This window comes from Festucalex cinctus, chromosome 1 (assembly GCF_051991245.1).
Source record: "Festucalex cinctus isolate MCC-2025b chromosome 1, RoL_Fcin_1.0, whole genome shotgun sequence".
In the NCBI taxonomy this organism is placed as follows: domain Eukaryota; kingdom Metazoa; phylum Chordata; class Actinopteri; order Syngnathiformes; family Syngnathidae; genus Festucalex; species Festucalex cinctus.
This window is the reverse complement of record NC_135411.1, coordinates 56,948,659-56,966,669: the sequence shown is the minus strand read 5'-3', so window position 1 is coordinate 56,966,669 and position 18,011 is coordinate 56,948,659. Positions and strand designations below refer to the sequence as shown.

The 18,011-nt window shown below is 39.0% G+C and overlaps 1 protein-coding gene across 1 annotated transcript; it reads right to left on the bottom strand.

Moving 5' to 3' along the window:
* Positions 1–418: 418 nt before the first annotated feature.
* Positions 419–17,301, bottom strand: prkcsh (PRKCSH beta subunit of glucosidase II). The gene is made up of 18 exons (XM_077496468.1): positions 17,168–17,301; positions 16,867–16,974; positions 15,163–15,279; positions 14,991–15,086; positions 14,819–14,876; positions 11,340–11,457; positions 11,041–11,170; positions 10,877–10,961; positions 10,637–10,715; positions 8,900–8,983; positions 6,298–6,489; positions 6,136–6,223; positions 5,311–5,380; positions 2,076–2,165; positions 1,940–2,014; positions 1,770–1,869; positions 1,540–1,699; positions 419–516 (listed from the first exon to the last, which is right to left on the bottom strand). Exons 1-17 carry the CDS (start codon positions 17,295–17,297, stop codon positions 1,553–1,555), a joined length of 1,767 nt encoding a protein of 588 aa, XP_077352594.1. The 5' UTR covers positions 17,298–17,301; the 3' UTR covers positions 419–516; positions 1,540–1,552.
* Between the last annotated feature and the right edge of the window lie 710 nt (positions 17,302–18,011).

The following is an 18,011-nucleotide window of genomic DNA, read 5'->3' as shown; positions in this document are numbered from 1 at the left end:
TTTATTGGTGTAAGAAACAATTCATACAAAGTTGTGATTGATAAGGCCTCTTTGGCATACAATTAGACATTGTAGGTGACTTGAGCTAGACTAGACTGTTGTCGCTGTAAACTTTGTCCTTACTTGGCCTTCCTGACTGTTGTCGCTGTAAACTTTGTCCTTACTTGGCCTTCCTTATGGTATTCTTAGCACAGGTTAGTTGAATCCAGTTAAGACGGAGTCACACATTGTCATATGGGCTTGGCACATTAAATAAGAATTAGCAAAATCTTCCAATACTATTAGAATTCTTATAATATATTAATGTATAGTATTTAGACATGTTCATTATAGACAACTGAACCACTACCCTATTACATTTCACATTATATAAATGCAAAGTTGGAGCGTTTCGCTCAAATGACCACAAACGCACATGTAATATCACTAATTTATTTATTTAACACAATGAAATTGTAGTGTGGTGGCTCCTCAAAACTTCACGTTGCCACGGTGACATGGTCCCTGGTGAACAACCTGCAGGAGGAGCACAAACAGTCACTCGATGTCGTCGGGTGTAAACCATTGAGTTAGGTGTCAAATCCCCGTGGGTTGAATTTCCGAGAACGAAGCGCTCACCAGCAACCAGGCCACTCTGTATACTACAGTAAGGTCAGCATTTACAGCATACTAACTTATTAGATATGGAACAAGGGCAAAAGCACCACCATAAGCAAGGGGGGACATGAACTTATGCATAACAAACATTTTGAATCAATGAATGTGACAATGAAACTAACACATTTCTCATGAGAATGTAGTAGGATTTAGTACATAAACACCACAATTGGTGGAAAGGTGACACTCAGGTTATATTATTAAAAAAAATAAATAAATAGGGCTTGCATGCTTTTATATAATCTTACTAAAAGGGAAAATTATATATGCAAATTTGTCAAGTGGGTGACTGAGTGTAGCATGCAGTGGCGCTAATTCCATTATGTACAAGTATAACAAGTTAACAATAACAACTATCAATTGTGTTTGAATTTTGTACATTTTCCTACTAAATTCTTACGAGAACACAACACATGCTACAACAGTGTTACCACAACAAAGAAATGAGCATGCATGCAGTAATTTAATCTATGCAACTTTGGCTTGAGACGACTGCAGTGCGGCATTTCAACGCTGCCAAATGCTTCTGTCTGACACCACCTTGTTAAACTGTCACATTTAATTAATTTTTGTCCCTCTATTAACATAATGAACTCATAGGAAGATGCCATTACCTTACCTCTATTGTGGTGCTGCTCATTCTTCACACAGCGAAATGGAAAGCCGTAACGGCACATCAACCCATTTCCTCTGAGATGCGCTATATTGTCATGTAACCATGTTGACTGCAGCAGCATTTAAGTTGAATTCAGTGAACTTTGTGCTTAGGAATCAAGTTTACAGAACTGCTTTTAAGTAAGAAAGCAGTAAAACATGCAAAGCCAAACACTGCAGCACATGCATTATTGTACAGGATGACTTCTATATTAACATATTACTCACGAGTGGAGTGGGGTTAAAGTTCAATATGCTCATGCAGCATGGGGTCCACGATCTTGGGGTCCTGGCAGAGGGCGGGAGTGGTGAATTCCATCAAGTACTCGCAACGACTGGGCTCCGTTGTGGACGTTACTGTAGTCTCTTTCCCGCATTTTAGCTTGACCTGGAAGACACATCCAAACATGCTATCAAACGCTTTTGTTTTTTTATTTCTTTTCCGTTCAAAGACAGACCGTGGTGGATCGGTTGGGGCCTTGCCAGCATCCCATTCCATTCTCATACTTCATCACAGCGTGGACGTCACCCTCGGGACCATCCCAATGACCCCATGTCCTTAGAACAAAAACATTCCTAAGTTGCCAAGACATCGGCCAAGTGTTAAACGCAGGCCATTTTGCATTACCCTAAGCTAGTCTCTGAGCCGCCGTGCTTGGGTTTCTGGGTTACTCGATTGAATGGGCAGAGCCTGTAGACATACCTGAGAAAATGACGTTATTAACACCAACTAACACCAGGAAAAAAAAAACTTTGGCACATACTCGCTTGTAGTTAAGTCGTAGCACTGACTGTAGAGGTAGGCAAACTCAGCGCTGGGTCCAAAGTCTGAGGATGTTTCCTTTTCAAGGCTCCTACAGGAAAAACAGGCATTGTCAGCTGAAGTGGGACTGAATCAGCGTGAATTTATACCACATAATTCAAGTGATACCAATTGGGATGGCAGCGTAAACAGAAATACGCATGAATCGGATATCTTCAAGAGTCTTCCAAACTTACCTTAATTCGATACCTATCTGGATACTGGATATCTCCCAGTACGAGCGCAGTGTAACCCCACAGATCAAATATACACCATCAATACCAGCTTAATGTCATCAATATACTGTACCACAATTGGTGATGTATACAGTACACACTCGCCCACCTTTCACAAAACCCATGCAAAGCACTTAGATGGCATCATGGCAGCCAGTAATGCAGAAGCTGCTAACCTCGTTAAAATCTATTTATAGGAAAAGTTTTTTATTATTAATGTATAAAATGTTTACTTTTGTGTTGATCATATGGCAGTGCTTCTCAAGTATTTTTTGTGCCTACCCAGGAAGAAAAAAATAGAAATTTCCCCCGCCCCCACCCAAATCTCCACTGAGACTGTAAATAGTATAACTGTCTAAAATTTTTCTAAGTACAATCTACAGAGGAACTACTAATCCTTGCACACTGACAATAAGCACCACTGCCACCTAATGTAGTGTGTATTGTGCAATTACATTTTATTTTAGTAAGTCATATATATATATATATATATATATATATATATATATATATATATATATATATATATATATATATATAGTTGTACAGGTATATGAAATGGACACAAAGAGAACAAAGAAAAATCTGAAAACAGGCATTCAATTGAATTAGGCCTGCCACAAATGATTATTTTGCTAGTCAACTAATCACCAGCAATAATCACAATTACTCGTCTAATCGGAACATATTGTCACTGTCCTGTGAAAAACACTTTTTTTTTTCTTTTTTTTTTTCGTTTTTGGGATGTTTGCATTCCGTTTCATCTCATAAATGTAAAAATGTAAAAAATGGACAAGAGTAAATAGTAGCATATTGCACCAGCAAGGCTGTTCTTTTTAAAACCATCATTAGTTTACATTTTGAATCATTTAAAAAGTATGTACAAATTAATAATGAAGACAATTAAGATTATAGCACATTGAGCTTTGATTAAATTTGCAGCTCCAACCATAATTTCTAACACGTTTATAAATTGATACTGTACTGTGGCTTTTGAATTTTTTTGCTATAAATATTTTGTATTTTAAAACTGAACCAAAAACTATGTTGAGTAGCACTAATACTATGAAACTATTTATAATATTTCACTCTTCTTGGGGACTTAGCCTTTTTTAATGTAGGCCTAGAAGGTAGTTAAATCAGATGAGTAAAATTGGGAATAATACACTGTGCTGAATAGCGCTAAAATCAAGACTTATATTGTTTTATTTATTTTGTTTTATTTACCCTTTATCCAAAATGTTTTGTTTTGCTTCACTACTATGTGGTATTTAAAAGATCTACACAAACTGAATGCGGTATGCAACTGAAGTGGGGGGAAAAATAAAAAAAAAAAAATAAATTCTTAAAGGGGCTGTCTGCCAGACTCACTCAGGAAAATGCACTTTTTAAATTACAGGATGTACACACTTTAACTTTCTCTGTCTACACATCTGTGTTTTTGTTAACCTTTAGTGTTAATTTCGTCCTAAAGCCCCACCTCCCCAGCCTGTATTTTGCCATTTTGTGTTTGTTTTGTAAACAGCAAGACGTTTCAGTGGAAAGACAGTGTTTACAACCCTCCAGCCAATCGCAGAGCGGGGGGGTGGCGTGTCGCAAACGGGGCCGGGCGAACGTGTCAGCTGCGTGACGTCACTCCCGCGGCAATTTGAAAGCACGCACGGATTTTGTTTTTCTTCACTCACTCATTCACACACTAAGCTTCTGTGGGTGAGTGAGTGAAAAAATAAAATAAAATTTGTGCATGCTTTCAAATTGCCGCGGGAGTGACATCACGCAGCTGACACGTTCGCCCGGCCCCGTTTGCGACACGCCACCCCCCGCTCTGCGATTGGCTGGAGAGTTGTAAATACTGTCTTTCCACAGAAACGTCCCGCTGTTTACAAAACAAACACAAAATGGCAAAATACAGGCTGGGCAGGTGGGGGTTTAGGACGAAATTACTACAAAAGATGAACAAAAACACAGATGTGTAGACTGAGAGAAAATTAAAGTGTGTACATCCTGTATAAAAAAAGTGCATTTTCCTGAGTGAATCCGGCAGACAGCCCCTTTAATGATTATGAAGAACTTTCTTTAAGCACTGTACTCCATATTATAACAAACTATTTTGTGTTTTATTGTAATTTGTTGCTGTTGAGGGCTTGCGACAACGCTGTCATGTGAGTCTTGTGGCGTCCAAGTTCATAAACGGAACACTGCATGTTCGCGACTCACGAGTGGAAAGAGAGCGACAGAGACCCTCAGTGTCGGGTTTGGTGTCAACACGTTCAATGTCAACGAGTTCGGTGGCATACAAAAACTGTTTTGGTTATTAATAAACGCAGGTTTGCTGACTAAAGCTTGCGAATCCATAATATCCTTACAAATATGTTAGCGTACTAAACAGAACTTTACACACACGATGCTAATGCTAGATTCCAGATATGACTACACTATGCCAGAAATTTTATTCGGCATCAGCCACAACATGTTTTCTTTTTAAATGCAGCTTTGTCACTGCCATGGTGTTATTTAAGTTAAAAAAGGACTGGGGATTAAACTTGTTACCTCGTATTTTGGGTGAAATGCGCCTGAAGTTTCAGGTTCTGTTGCAAACACAGGTTAGCCATGACACTCCACTACCCGTAATGCATTTGTTTCCATCGCAGATGACCCGGATGATAACTACTGCGCATGTACATCACATACATGGCATCCAGCCCCGGGAAAAGTGAGAGATGAAGTTTTTGATAGAAAAACAGAGTGCCAAATAAATAAATACATAAATAAACAATTTGTTGACTATTAATAATAATTGTCGACGGTTTTGATCATAAACGCCGTCGTGATTAGTCGACTAATTTTGGCAGCCCAAATTGAAATGGAGCACCGTGCCCTGCAGAGTCAATCCAGCTGCACATGTCACAAAAGGCACATTACTGGAAATTACGTTTGTTGTATTCTGAGTAGAGTACTTACTTCAACTGATCATCCAGTTCCCGGAGAGCTCGCTCAGCCTCATCAAACTGCTCTCTCGCCTTCTGGGCAGCTAGCAAAGCAAACATGCTAGATTCAATTACCAGGCCTTCACTGGAAATTTAATGCACACATACCCTCAACATTAGGTACGCCTGCGCCATCTAATGAGATCAAATAATTCACTGTGGCGTACAGCTGCACTGCATCATACAAAAGTGCATGTCAATGCTGGTTCACTCAAACTATCAAAACATTATGGAGAGTATATCCCATTTTTAAAGGGATACTTGACAGAGACATTTTCAGCAGTAAAAAGTTAAAGGCACAGTCTTCCGTTTTCACTCAGGAAAATGCACTATATACAGTATTTTTACCCATCAACTCCTTCTCAATCTATACCTCTGGGCTTCTGTTAAGGTGAGGTGGTGATTTTTTCATAAACCCCCACCCCCCAGCCTGTATTTTGCCATTTTGTGTTTGTTTTGTCAACAGCGGGACGTTTCTGTAGACAGTTGTTTACCCCTCCAGCCAATCGCAGAGCCGGGGGTGGTGGGGTGTGTGTCGCAGACGGGGCCAGGCGAATTTGTCGGCTGCATGACGTCACTCCCGCGGCAACTTGACAGTACGCATGTTTTTTTTTTTTTTTTTCACTCACTCACACATGTAAGCTTGTGTGAGTGAGTGAGTTTTTAAATCCCTGTGTTACTCCTTTTTAAAAACCAGAATAAGAGCATATTTGGGTTATTGCGCATTTTTATATGGCCTTACAAAAGCCGAATATTTAAAAAGCACGTAAACGTAGTCATGAGTCACGCAAGTACTTACTACCAATAAGGTTCTGCGTTTCTTCATCGTAGGGTGGCATCGTCCCCTCATCCTCGTCATCTTTCTTTTCTTGGACAGCAGGAGGTCTCTGTGGGATAAGCATACACAGTGAATCAGATGAATCTACTTAACTCACATAGTGCACATGCTCCAAAATTGTACATTGTAGTCTGCTTCATCTGGATCATCATCCTCTTCCTCTTCTTCATCCTCCTCCTCCTCCTCCTCCTCCTGATCATCATCTTCCTCTGGAATTTCACCCTCAGAATAATGTTCAGAGTCATTGTCGGAGAGCGGCTCCCTTGTCTCCCCATGTGGCGTCCCCTCTTGTGGCGTCTCCACTGTCGCTTGGGCCTGCCGCCAAGAAAGGTCCACATTACAAGACTTCAGCCTCGTACAGACAAATGTCACTTTAACATTAGCCTGGTTCAACACTGAGACCGCCTCCCCGATGTGTGCCTTTTGATTAGACTTATTCGGGTCCGAGTGGTTACAATGGAACCGCTTTTCAGAACATCTCGGATATGAATCTGTAGCGTCGGCCGAGTGCGGCTGTGTCGTCACTGTCATCTGATTGGCTGACATGGATGCAGCAATCAAGTCCACTGCACACGCCCATTTCCTGTTTTTTCACAAGCGTGACAACGACCGTCCGTCGTAGGGCTGGGACAACACGTCAACGTCATCGATGACGTCGACACAAAAAATAAGTCGACACAATAAATTACTTTACACCTAAAAATGCAAAGTACTTGGCATACCATAAAAGCACAGCTGCGATTAAGAGGAGGCACTCGGGAGCTTCTTGTGTGGAGCAGACATCGTAAGTTTTCAACTTTTTTTTTCTTTCCTTGTTGGCAATGAGTAACCCCGTCATTCATCCAAACTGCACCACGTAACTTGTGCTCTAGCCTCGCACACAGAACATGTACCCACTGCCCACTTTAACACACAGCCCTCACACACTCGCTTGTTGCTGACACTTTTTTTTTTTTTTTTAATTGACAGACACACACTCTTCAAATACACGTAAACTTTTCTTTTTCTTTTTTTTTTAAATTTCTGTCTATTAATAAACAAGCAACATCCACGCCATGTGAAAGGCTTTTTTTTCAGTGACTGGAAATATAGTTAACAAAAAAAAAGGGGCAAGCCTGACAGCTGAGCATGTTGAGATGCGAACATCCACTCCAACACAACACATTACTACAACACACACACACCTGAGCAGATGCACACAGAAAGCGTGAGAGTGGTGGTGGAGCTGTGTTGTTTTGAAAATTGCAGCTGTCACCACTGCTGTTAATTTTTTATTTTTTTTTAAATGATAAGATTTTGGTTCAGATTGTGGCTTTTGCAGTTTTAGTTATTATAAGAGAGCTTTATTTTATTATTTCTTTATTGTAGGATTGTATTGCACTAGAGCTGTGTGCACTTTGTCGTATTGTTTAATAAAATTCATTTTTGAACTTGAATAAAAATATATTGGAAAGAAGAAAATTGTGTTTTACTCATGGAGATAAATTAGCATTAATTGCTATAGAGGTGTCTCCGGTTCGAGTCCAGGCTCGGACCTTCCTGGGTGGAGTTTGCATGTTCTCCCCGTGCCTGCGTGGGTCTTCTCCGGGTACTCCAGTCTCCTCCCACATTCCAAAGACATGCATGGCAGGTTAATCGGGTGCTCCGAATTGTCCCTAGGTGTGCGTGTGAGTGTGGATGGTTGTTCGTCTCTGTGTGCCCTGCGAGTGGTTGGCAACCAGTCCTGGGTGTCCCCCGCCTACTGCCCAGAGCCAGCTGAGATAGGCGCCAGCACCCCCCGCGACCCTTGTGAGGAATAAGCGGTCAAGAAAATGGATGGATGGATGCTATAGAGGTCAAATTATAGGGAGATAATCAAATCGGAATCGAATCGAATCGCATTTAAATGTGAATCGTTAGATTCATCGATGCATCGAAAAACTATTTTCTAGATTAATCGATTCCAAATATAATCGTTTAACCCAGCCCTAGTCCGTCGCCAAAGTCATAAAAATACAGTGCATACAATAAACATGGTGTTTTACAACGCTGAATTACATTCACAATTCTAAATGTATTAAAGGATGATTTTTTTTTTTATGGTTAATGGTAAAAAGTTTCACTAGCGCATGCTTCCATTGCGGATCCCGTTCACTTGAATGAGAGGTCTCCAGCTGCCAGAGCAGAGCATCACCGCTTCCCCGGCCTGACGTGGCTCCCGCAGCCCACATCAGGGGGACGCCACAGAGAAGACAATGACCAGTTGACTCGGATGAATGACAGTTGAGCTCTCGCTAGTGATGAATTTTGCGCATCGTTCAATGTTGATGTAAAACATAAAATATGTAGTCTTTACACAATGTATTTTTTTTCTTGGCGGCAGCCGGTGGGTGGCTGTGTCCCGCTGGCTTAGACCTGCAAATAGCTTGATGATTTCCGATTATTTCGATTTTTGATGGGCTATGGGCATGCAAAGGCAATTCATATTTTGAATCCCAGCAAAAACAGTGACTCGAAACATGTGAAATATGTGTAAACATGAAATGTTATGGCAGAACCCCACATGTTGTCACACTGCGAGTGTGAAGGCTCGGATAGTTCAGTTGATCCCACCCCACACCTGTTGTAAATAATGGATAAGCCGCCCACGTGTGGTATGATGTGGTGTGATGTGGTGTGGTGTGGTGTCGTTCGGAGCTAATGGAAAATGTCAAAAGTGCGCCTTTGGGGGGTGCTGCTGTCCTACCTCCGAGATGTATTTGTCTTTAATGTCCTTCCAGACAGCCTCGAAAGCCACCATGTCCACTTTGTCCATGCCTCCCAAAAGGGCCTGTGAAGAAATCAAAGACAAATGTGACATGAACTGTCAGTGCTACCACTTATCCTCACAAGATGAACATCAATACAAAGCTGACCGGGGTAAAGTAGCTCAGGTTTATATTGGCCTCATTGTTGGTGCAAATTTCATTTAACAAATTCTTTTGAGTTTAACTACTGAATACATGATGCACCAAGAAATTTCTTTCCAGTGTCAGTGTTGTTAATCAGTAAGTTACACATCTACACTCTACAGTAATGGTTCTCAAACATTTTACACAAAGGGCCAAATCCACTAAGAATGTACTGTGCCCGCTGATAGCGCCATAAATTGCTCTTCATTTGGACGCACAGTTTGTGCCATCTGTCCTATTCACCAAGGACATTGCTCTAATCATATACAAGCGTAAACAAGCCCACTAAGTTTGACAGTTGAGTGCAGTTTGGACCTGATTTGCCACATATGGCAATGCTGGATAATTTGTGCCAAGAATACCATTGCAGAATAATTTAGGGAGAAAAATGAAATTATCTCATGTATGGGGGAAGGGCAGTCATGCCTGACAACGAATAGCATCTCTGGACACCATTTTTAGCCACGCCCCTCCCCCAAAAAAATCTGGAAAAACTGATATGGTGAACAACAGCATAATGTTATATCTACACAATTGACTACATAGTTATCAGGTATTGTATATATCTTCAGCAACTATCTTCAAGCATGTATTAATTTCACGGGGTCTTTAAATGATTCCATTAAAATGCAAAGCACAAGTGTCTAATCAGGGAGCTCAGTGAAGCCAGACATAAAAAGCAGTAACTGGTTTTAAGTGTATAACATCTCACAAATAATAATACACTAGAATAATGACAAGGAGAAGGCTATGCAACTGCAACGAGATAAGCTGATTTAGCCAACCTTCTACTAGAACTACCATGATGACTTTTTTCATCTTTTGAGTTAAACAGCAGCCTGGATGCCCTGGGGCACCATACTGCCTCTCATAGGTCAATCTTGGTATGGCGACAGGTAGTTTTGTGTGTGCGTGTCTGTGTGTGTGTTGTGTTGGTCGTTTCAAGCAGAGATATGAACACGAGATGTCTCAAAGCGTTGTCAGCCACTGGTAACCACTGGTCGGCCATCTTAGGACAGGGGACTGCTCTGATTCGCTGTGCTGTAGCATGCAGTAAGTTGTGAGATTTACTCAAATACTCGTAACTTACTGAATTCTTCACGGATTAAAAAAAAAATGGTTTATTACAAACATTACTGATGTGGCTCTGATTCAGGCTGAATTTTTAAATCGAAGATTTTTTTTTTTTCAACACAGCATAGTTGTTTGTGCCATCTTGTGTCATACCTAAAAATAAAAATTAAATTAAAAGTTATGAGTGACGGAGCACCCCTGTCCCAAGATGACCGCCCTGTGGTTATATTTCTTCCCATTGGCTCACAGCGCAGATGAGCCAGCTAGTATTTATATCGACTGTTTCAAGTACACCACACAACGAATAAGCAGTAAAAACACACTTGACAATTTTTAACCATCATTTGTGGGTCTGTAAAAATCATATTAAAATGTTACAAATCAGAATGTGCATGTGGTGCTCAACACTAGTGCTTTCTTTCTTTTTTTTTTTCTTTCTTTTTTTTTTATTTTTTTACCTGAGCCTCCGTTTCAGTGAAAGAGCCATCTGAATCTGTGTCGAGCTCACTGTGAGACTGAAGCTCAGTCAGGGAGACACTGAAATTAACATGCATTTTATTAGGAAATCAAACCATGAAAGTAAAATTTTACAAAAAAAAAAGAATTTTACAATATCGGTGGGAGGTAATGCCATGAGTCAAAGCAAACTAGAGAGTACTTCTTTAATGTGTCATTATGGTTTGGGTGTTGATACTCACAGGCCATCGCCATCATCATCCAGTTCAAGAAACACCTCAGCCATTCGGGCCTTGTCCTTCTCTGCACGTACTGCAGCCTTCTGATCTGCATTAGTACATTAATTAGGAGTCACGACTTATCCACAACAATTGCGGCGCTGCCACTTTGAGAAAGATCTGCTTACCTTCCCAAGCCTTGAGATGGCGCCCTTTAGCTTCTTTTTCAGGCTCCTCTGCTGATTCTTTCACAGTTCTCAGAGCCTCCACCTTCTCCTCCAGTTGTTTCTTACTGGCCTCGAGTTCAAATGCTTTGGCCTGCCAGGGAATATAAACACATTTCATAAAGCAGAATGATGTGTTTACTAAATAAGAAAGACATTACCTATGTGCTTTGTCACAAGATTTTCATAATTCAGTATGATAAATACTGTATAGAATACTTGCAATGCGACCTCCTTCGATTTTAATTCATTTTCATCCACACCTTCTTTTCCTCAAGACCCCTCTTGGCCTCCTGAATGAGTTGCTGTTTGAGAATGAAGCCCTCCTTTGCAATCTCAGCCAGTTTTTGCAGACTCTCCTTCTCCTTGCGCCCCAACTCCCTATGCACAGAAAAGAGCCTTTTAAAAATTGGAACCTCTAAAAACACATGTATATATTTATATTATAAGTCATCTATGGCCCAATTATCAGATGTTTCTAAAACAATATCCTGTGGTTTAAAATGTATTAAACAGGCGTGCAGCTATTGAAGATTTTTAAAATAGATTATTCTACCGATTATGCAATCAATTAATCTGGGAAAGAAAAAATAAAACAACAAAAGGTGCGTTTGAGGTGCAGGTAATTTGTTTACTTGGGATCCTTAGCCAAATATTAGCCAACATCAACAACTTGTGTTGGTGATTGTAGATGTGCTGTTGAGGTATGTTAGTTCTGTTTTGCAGTAGACACACTGCACTTTGTTATTTTCCTTTCTAAGTGTGGAAATTATCCTAAACTATAGACACTCCTTCCTCCTGGCTCACCGCCACCATTAGGGTTGTCACAAGAACCGATACTTCGATGCCAAGTCGATGCCAAGATTCTGAAAATGTGACGGTACTGCGTTTTCTACAATACCCAAAGTACCGATTGGTATCGAGGCGGCATATCTTTTGTGTTGTTTTGGGGGTGTTTATTTATTTTATTATTATTTTTAATCACACACGCACTCATTCACACAAGCTTACATCATGTGAACTGGGTGGATATGGGCGCTTATATGGCAACCCACGTTACGTCTAATGACGTCACGTGACTACCCTCCCACTGCTACAATAACAAGGAAGTAGAGTAACATGCGTGCAACATGACAGTAGCCCGCACATCTGCGTCGTCTTCAACTGCAGTGGCCCCTCAATTAGTTGAGTAGAAAAAACATCAAAGTCGCGTATAGAAGTACTTTGGATTTGTGGTTGATGCGCAGGGATTGAGATGCTGAAACCGTTTCCAGACGAAAGGGGAACACATCCAACTTAGCGAAACATGGACATACATGTACCAGGAATTCAAGGCAAGTGCATTTGAATTCCCGTGTGATCATTGTTGTCCATATCTAAACTAATAACGTTAGTATGATGACCCCACACTCATGAGCTGCTTTGCGAAGTAACGTTAGCGTTATGTTCAGCTTCGTCTGTCCCGCATAATAAAGTTAGGTAAAGTTGACGGGCGGCTAATTTACTGAATCACCTAAAGTAACATTAAACAACCCTCAAATAATATATCAAACGTTAGGGGTGTTAAAAAAAAATCGATCCGGCGATATATCGCGATACTACATCGCGCGATTCTCGAAGCGATTCAATAATCAGCTGAATCGATTTTTTTTTTTTTTTTTTTTTTTTTTAAGGATTCACACCTTGAGCATGGAAGAATGTTATATGAACGGAACATTAAGCCTTAATATTTTATTTCAATGCTATTCAGACATGAAACAAATTACAACCTCTATAAGACTGAAATTTCAGATAAATAAATAATACATTTTCATATAAATCTTACACTCTACAAGCGTACTGATTAGTATTTTCTAAATTTGAATGAAAAAAATCGCAACAATCGACTTATAAATTCGTATCGGGATTAATCGGTATCGAATCGAATCGTGACCTGTGAATCGTGATACGAATCGAATCGTCAGGTACTAGGCAATTCACACCCCTATCAAACGTTATTCATTATTTTGTTTGTGTGTGTGAGGCTATGCGCTGCAACTGGTTGGTAAATAAGCACAGTATGAGATTTGTATTTTTTAATGCTACATGCTCTGTGATGCATTTTTCAATTTACAGTATTTTAGTGTTTAGTACTTATTGATTGTTTATTTATTTATTGAACATATAAACATAACATATAAACATAAACAAGTAGCAAATAATAATTTAAAGAAGAAACTCATTTGTGATGGTTTACATGTCCAAAGGGAGTAGGAAGACGTTAAAAACTTATCTAATCCTACTCCTTATTCTTTGTATCTTTTAACTAATTTCATTATTAAATACAGTAAATTAATACATTACAATAAAAGATGTGTAATCTGCTCGTGTAGACAATTACACTTTAACATATGTGTATTAGTCAGTAGCGTATGTACATGAATTTCTTATGCATACACAATAATACATCCTCATACTCACATATACAATTTTCATTACAAAAATGTTATTGAACTTTACTTTTAAACATTTTTTTAAACTCAACAATTGACTTGCATCTTTTCAAGTCATTACCAAAACGATTCAAAAAATGAACAGCTCTTACAGAAACACACCTTTGCTTAATATTTGTTCTTATTTTGATTATTAGTATTAATTAGGGGTGTTAAAAAAAAATCGATTCGGCGATATATCGCGATACTACATCGCGCGATTCTCGAATCGATTCAATAATAGACAAAATCGATTTTTTTTTTTTTTTTTTTTTTTAGGATTCACACCTTAAACATGGAAGAATGTTATATGAACGCGACATTAAGCCTTAATATTTTATTTCAATGCTGTTCAAACATGAAACAAATTACAACCTCTATAAGACTGAAATTTCAGATAAATAAATAATACATTTTCATATAAATCTTACACTCTACAAGCTTACTGATTAGTATTTTCTAAATTTGAATGAAAAAAAATCGCAACAATCGACTTATAAATTCGTATCGGGATTAATCGGTATCGAATCGAATCGTGACCTGTGAATCGTGATACGAATCAAATCGTCAGGTACTAGGCAATTCACACCCCTAGTATTAATATTATTATTTTTTTGTAGACACTTGTACCCCTTATAATTTCAAATGGCTTCTGAATACTATGGCAGAGTAGATTGTTGTAAGCTCTATACATTATTTGTGCTATTACTGTACTTAGCTAGTACATGCACAGTATTTTTATTTTATTGTTCACTCTATTGTTTAATACATTAATGCACAGTATTTTAATTCAATGCTTAAAAGCTACATGCCAATTGTTCTGTTTAAGCACACAGTATCATTGTTTGTTGTTCGCTCCTAATAAAGGAGTTTATGCTGAAGTACAGAATTTATTGCTTATTTTCTATTTTTACCGTGGTATCGAAATGGCATCGAGAATCGTGGAATTTCAGTGGTATCGGCATCGACTACTAAATTTCTGGTATCGTGACATCCCTAGCCACCATCCCACCTTATTTCTACACATCTATGAGGAAAAATGATCACTGTGAAGCTTCAAGGTGGAGATTTTATTTTTACTTTTTTTGTAATCTAAATCCATATTCAACTTATCCAATTACCATATTTAGATTATAAATCACACAGTTTTTCTCCACAGTTTGGCTGGTGCTGCACCTTTCACTTAGGTGTTTTTCACAACATAAAAAATGGTTAAGTTGTCAAAAATGAGTATGCGTGTACCCTACTGTGACCAATGTAGTCACACGTACCTGCAGGTGTTTGGGCAACTAGCACCGCTGTTGAACTCATCTGTTGCATCGCAGCAGTCTGCAAAAGGGCACAATTCCATTGAATAGAAATTCTGACCCTGAGCTGTTTAAAAAAAAATAAAAATAAAAAAAAATAAAAAAAAAATAAAATAAAAATGAAAAATGATCTTACCGCATACACCATCATTGATGCGGGACGATGGGATAAATGTTGGTCTATGCCCTGCGTTAGTACAGTGGAAGCTGCCATTGGGGCAAGCCGGAGTGCCTGCAAGTAACCAAATGGGTTGGTCTGACGTAACAAATGCAATTTGAATGGGCGGGAGGCTGCCGGATGTACTTACCTGGCTCATCCGACCCATCTTGACAGTCACAATAGTCATCATTCACCCTGTCAAAGGGAATTGTGAGGGAGCCATCCAAGCAAGTGAACGGTTTGCCCTCAACATAAAAGTGCTTTTCTGTTGGACAACACATAATAGAGATTTTCTATTATCCATTAGGACAGAGTGAAAGCTTACCACTTAACACACCGGTTGAGACTTCAAGTGGTGCCTTGACTTACGAGTGACCAAACGTACATGCTTGAGACATGGATTTTCCTTTGGAGCAAAAAATTCATTTGAGTTCGGCCCGACAATGGCGTATTAATTTATTAGCCCCATTCCAATTATGAAATTTGACAAGAAAAAAACCTGAGGAATAATTAACTGACCACTTCATTTTTGGTTTCTTCAACCCTTACAACAAATATATGAATTCGAGGTAGGGCTGGGCGAGATAAAAAATAAAAATAAAAAACTATAAAATAAGTCAACCTTTTTCTGAGATCTATTCATGAGAAAAGTGCAAACATCCATCCATTTTCTTGACTGCTTATTCCTCACAAGGGTCGCGGGGGCTGCTGGTGCCTATCTCAGCTGGCTCTGGGCAGTAGGCGGGGGACACCCTGGACTGGTTGCCAACCAATCGCAGGGCACACAGAGACGAACAACCCTCCACACTCACACGCACACCTAGGGACAATTCGGAGTGCCCAATTAACCTGCCATGCATGTCTTTGGAATGTGGGAGGAGACCAGAGTATCCGGAGAAGACCCACGCGGGCACGGGGAGAACATGCAAACTCCACCCAGGAAGGTCCGAGCCTGGACTCGAACCGGAGACCTCAGAACTGGGAAGCGGACGTGCTAACCACTCGACTACCGTGCCGCCCAAGTGCAAACATTTTAAATGTTTGTTTTTTTTAGTTTGATAACTATACAGTAGTTGCATTCCTGGTCCCGACAGCTATTGGAAGCTGGCTGTGGCGATTGCATCGCGCTGGTCACACATTAGTGGAAATATTTGTAATTAATGACTCTTCAATTAATTTAAATAAGGAATGTTATCATTTAAGATACGAAAGTTACAACCATGGTCAATGAGTGAATTAAAACTCGAAAGTCAAGGGACTATGGAAGCCCAAAAGTGTCAAAATTCAATAAATAAAAAGGTCTATTTGAAATTACTATCCTGTAGATAAAAATATTACAATTATGTAATATGGCCATTAAATTTTAAAATGAGGTGTTAGTATTATCATGAAAAGTGTTATGCTATTCTTTAATATGTAACAAATATTTTATTTTGATTAAATATTTCATAATGATTACTTTAACGTCATACTTTTTTTTTTTAAATGACATTTAATTTATTTTCAAGGTCTTATAAGATAATAAAACTTTTTTTTTTTTTTTTTACAAAGTCAGCCATTTATTATCTTATAAAACCTTAAAAAATAAATTAAATGTCTTTATTTTTAAAAAGTATGACGTTAAAATAATCATTATGAAATATTTAATCAAAATAAAATATTTGTTACATATTAAAGAACACTTTTCATAATAATACTAACACCTAATTTTACAATTTAATGGCCATATTACATAATTGTCTGTTATTTATCAAAAGGATAGGTATTTCAAAAAGGCCTTTTTAATTATTGAATTATTGACACTTTTGGGCTTCCATAAGGGACAGCTGACTGGACTAAAATCCCTTCTTACTTGACAAAGGAACACCGCGGGGGCGCTGCACTTCCACGGCCGACACCGCCGCACTCAGCAACAGCAGAGCGATGAGGCACTGGCAGGCTTTCGCCATATTTCTGCTCTCTGTCGAACACAGCACGTAAACGTAGAATTCAAACAAAACGGAACCATTCACGCCTCGAGAGCGAAGTGTCCAGGGATTTATAAAAGAATGTTAGAATTATTGATTAAAATGAACATATATTGATAAAAATCTTGTGGCTTCAAGTGAAAAAGTGGTAGAATACGAACACCATAGTTGAAAAGGCAAACGTACCAGAAATGTTGTCTATTTTCCTCCCTCGAGAAGACAAGCTAATGGCTACCCGTAGCCTGACCTCGCGCTGCAGTTCCGGAATGATGCATTGCGCATTGCTTGAAGCCCCGCCCTGCTGCTTTGTAAGCATATGATTGGTTGGTGTTTTCAGAGAGGTAACTGTGATTGGTTAAACATGGGGCAATCCACTTGCTGTTTTATTAAACGGTCTTTATGGCACATATCGATTGGCTAACAGGGATGTATCTCAAAACGCTGTAGTGCGGCCATCTCATGCCACAGTTCATGCTGTATCTTGGGTGTATGTTCCAAAAGGGCAAATTTTAAATTCTGTATATGATCTACTAAACATTGATATTATGATATTATGTTTTACTGTCTTTACATCCTAATATATACACGATACTATGCTTTAGCATACTGTGATGATAACACATGATGCAACAGCCTAAACGGTACTTGTCAAGGCCAATTCCAAACATCCGGGCATTTCTGATAATTCATAATATAATGCCCTTACACAAACAGTGTATTATTGCTTTTCCCTGTGACTAGTAAGCTAGTTTAGTTTAGTTTAGTTTAGTTTAGTTCAGTTTATTTGAGCACAAAAACAAAATAAAACAAAAAAAAACAAGACAGATCAAACAAACAGTATACTGTTAATGCCCAAAAGGAGTAGGCTGAAGCAAAAGCTTATAGTCGCCTACCCCATCATGATATAATAATACGAGAGCCCAAACTTTTTCCACTCATCATTAATACTCAACAGAAAAGAAAACATCAATTATATCAAATGAAAATGAGAAAGAATGCAGTACAAAATACTGTGTAAAGCAAATACAAA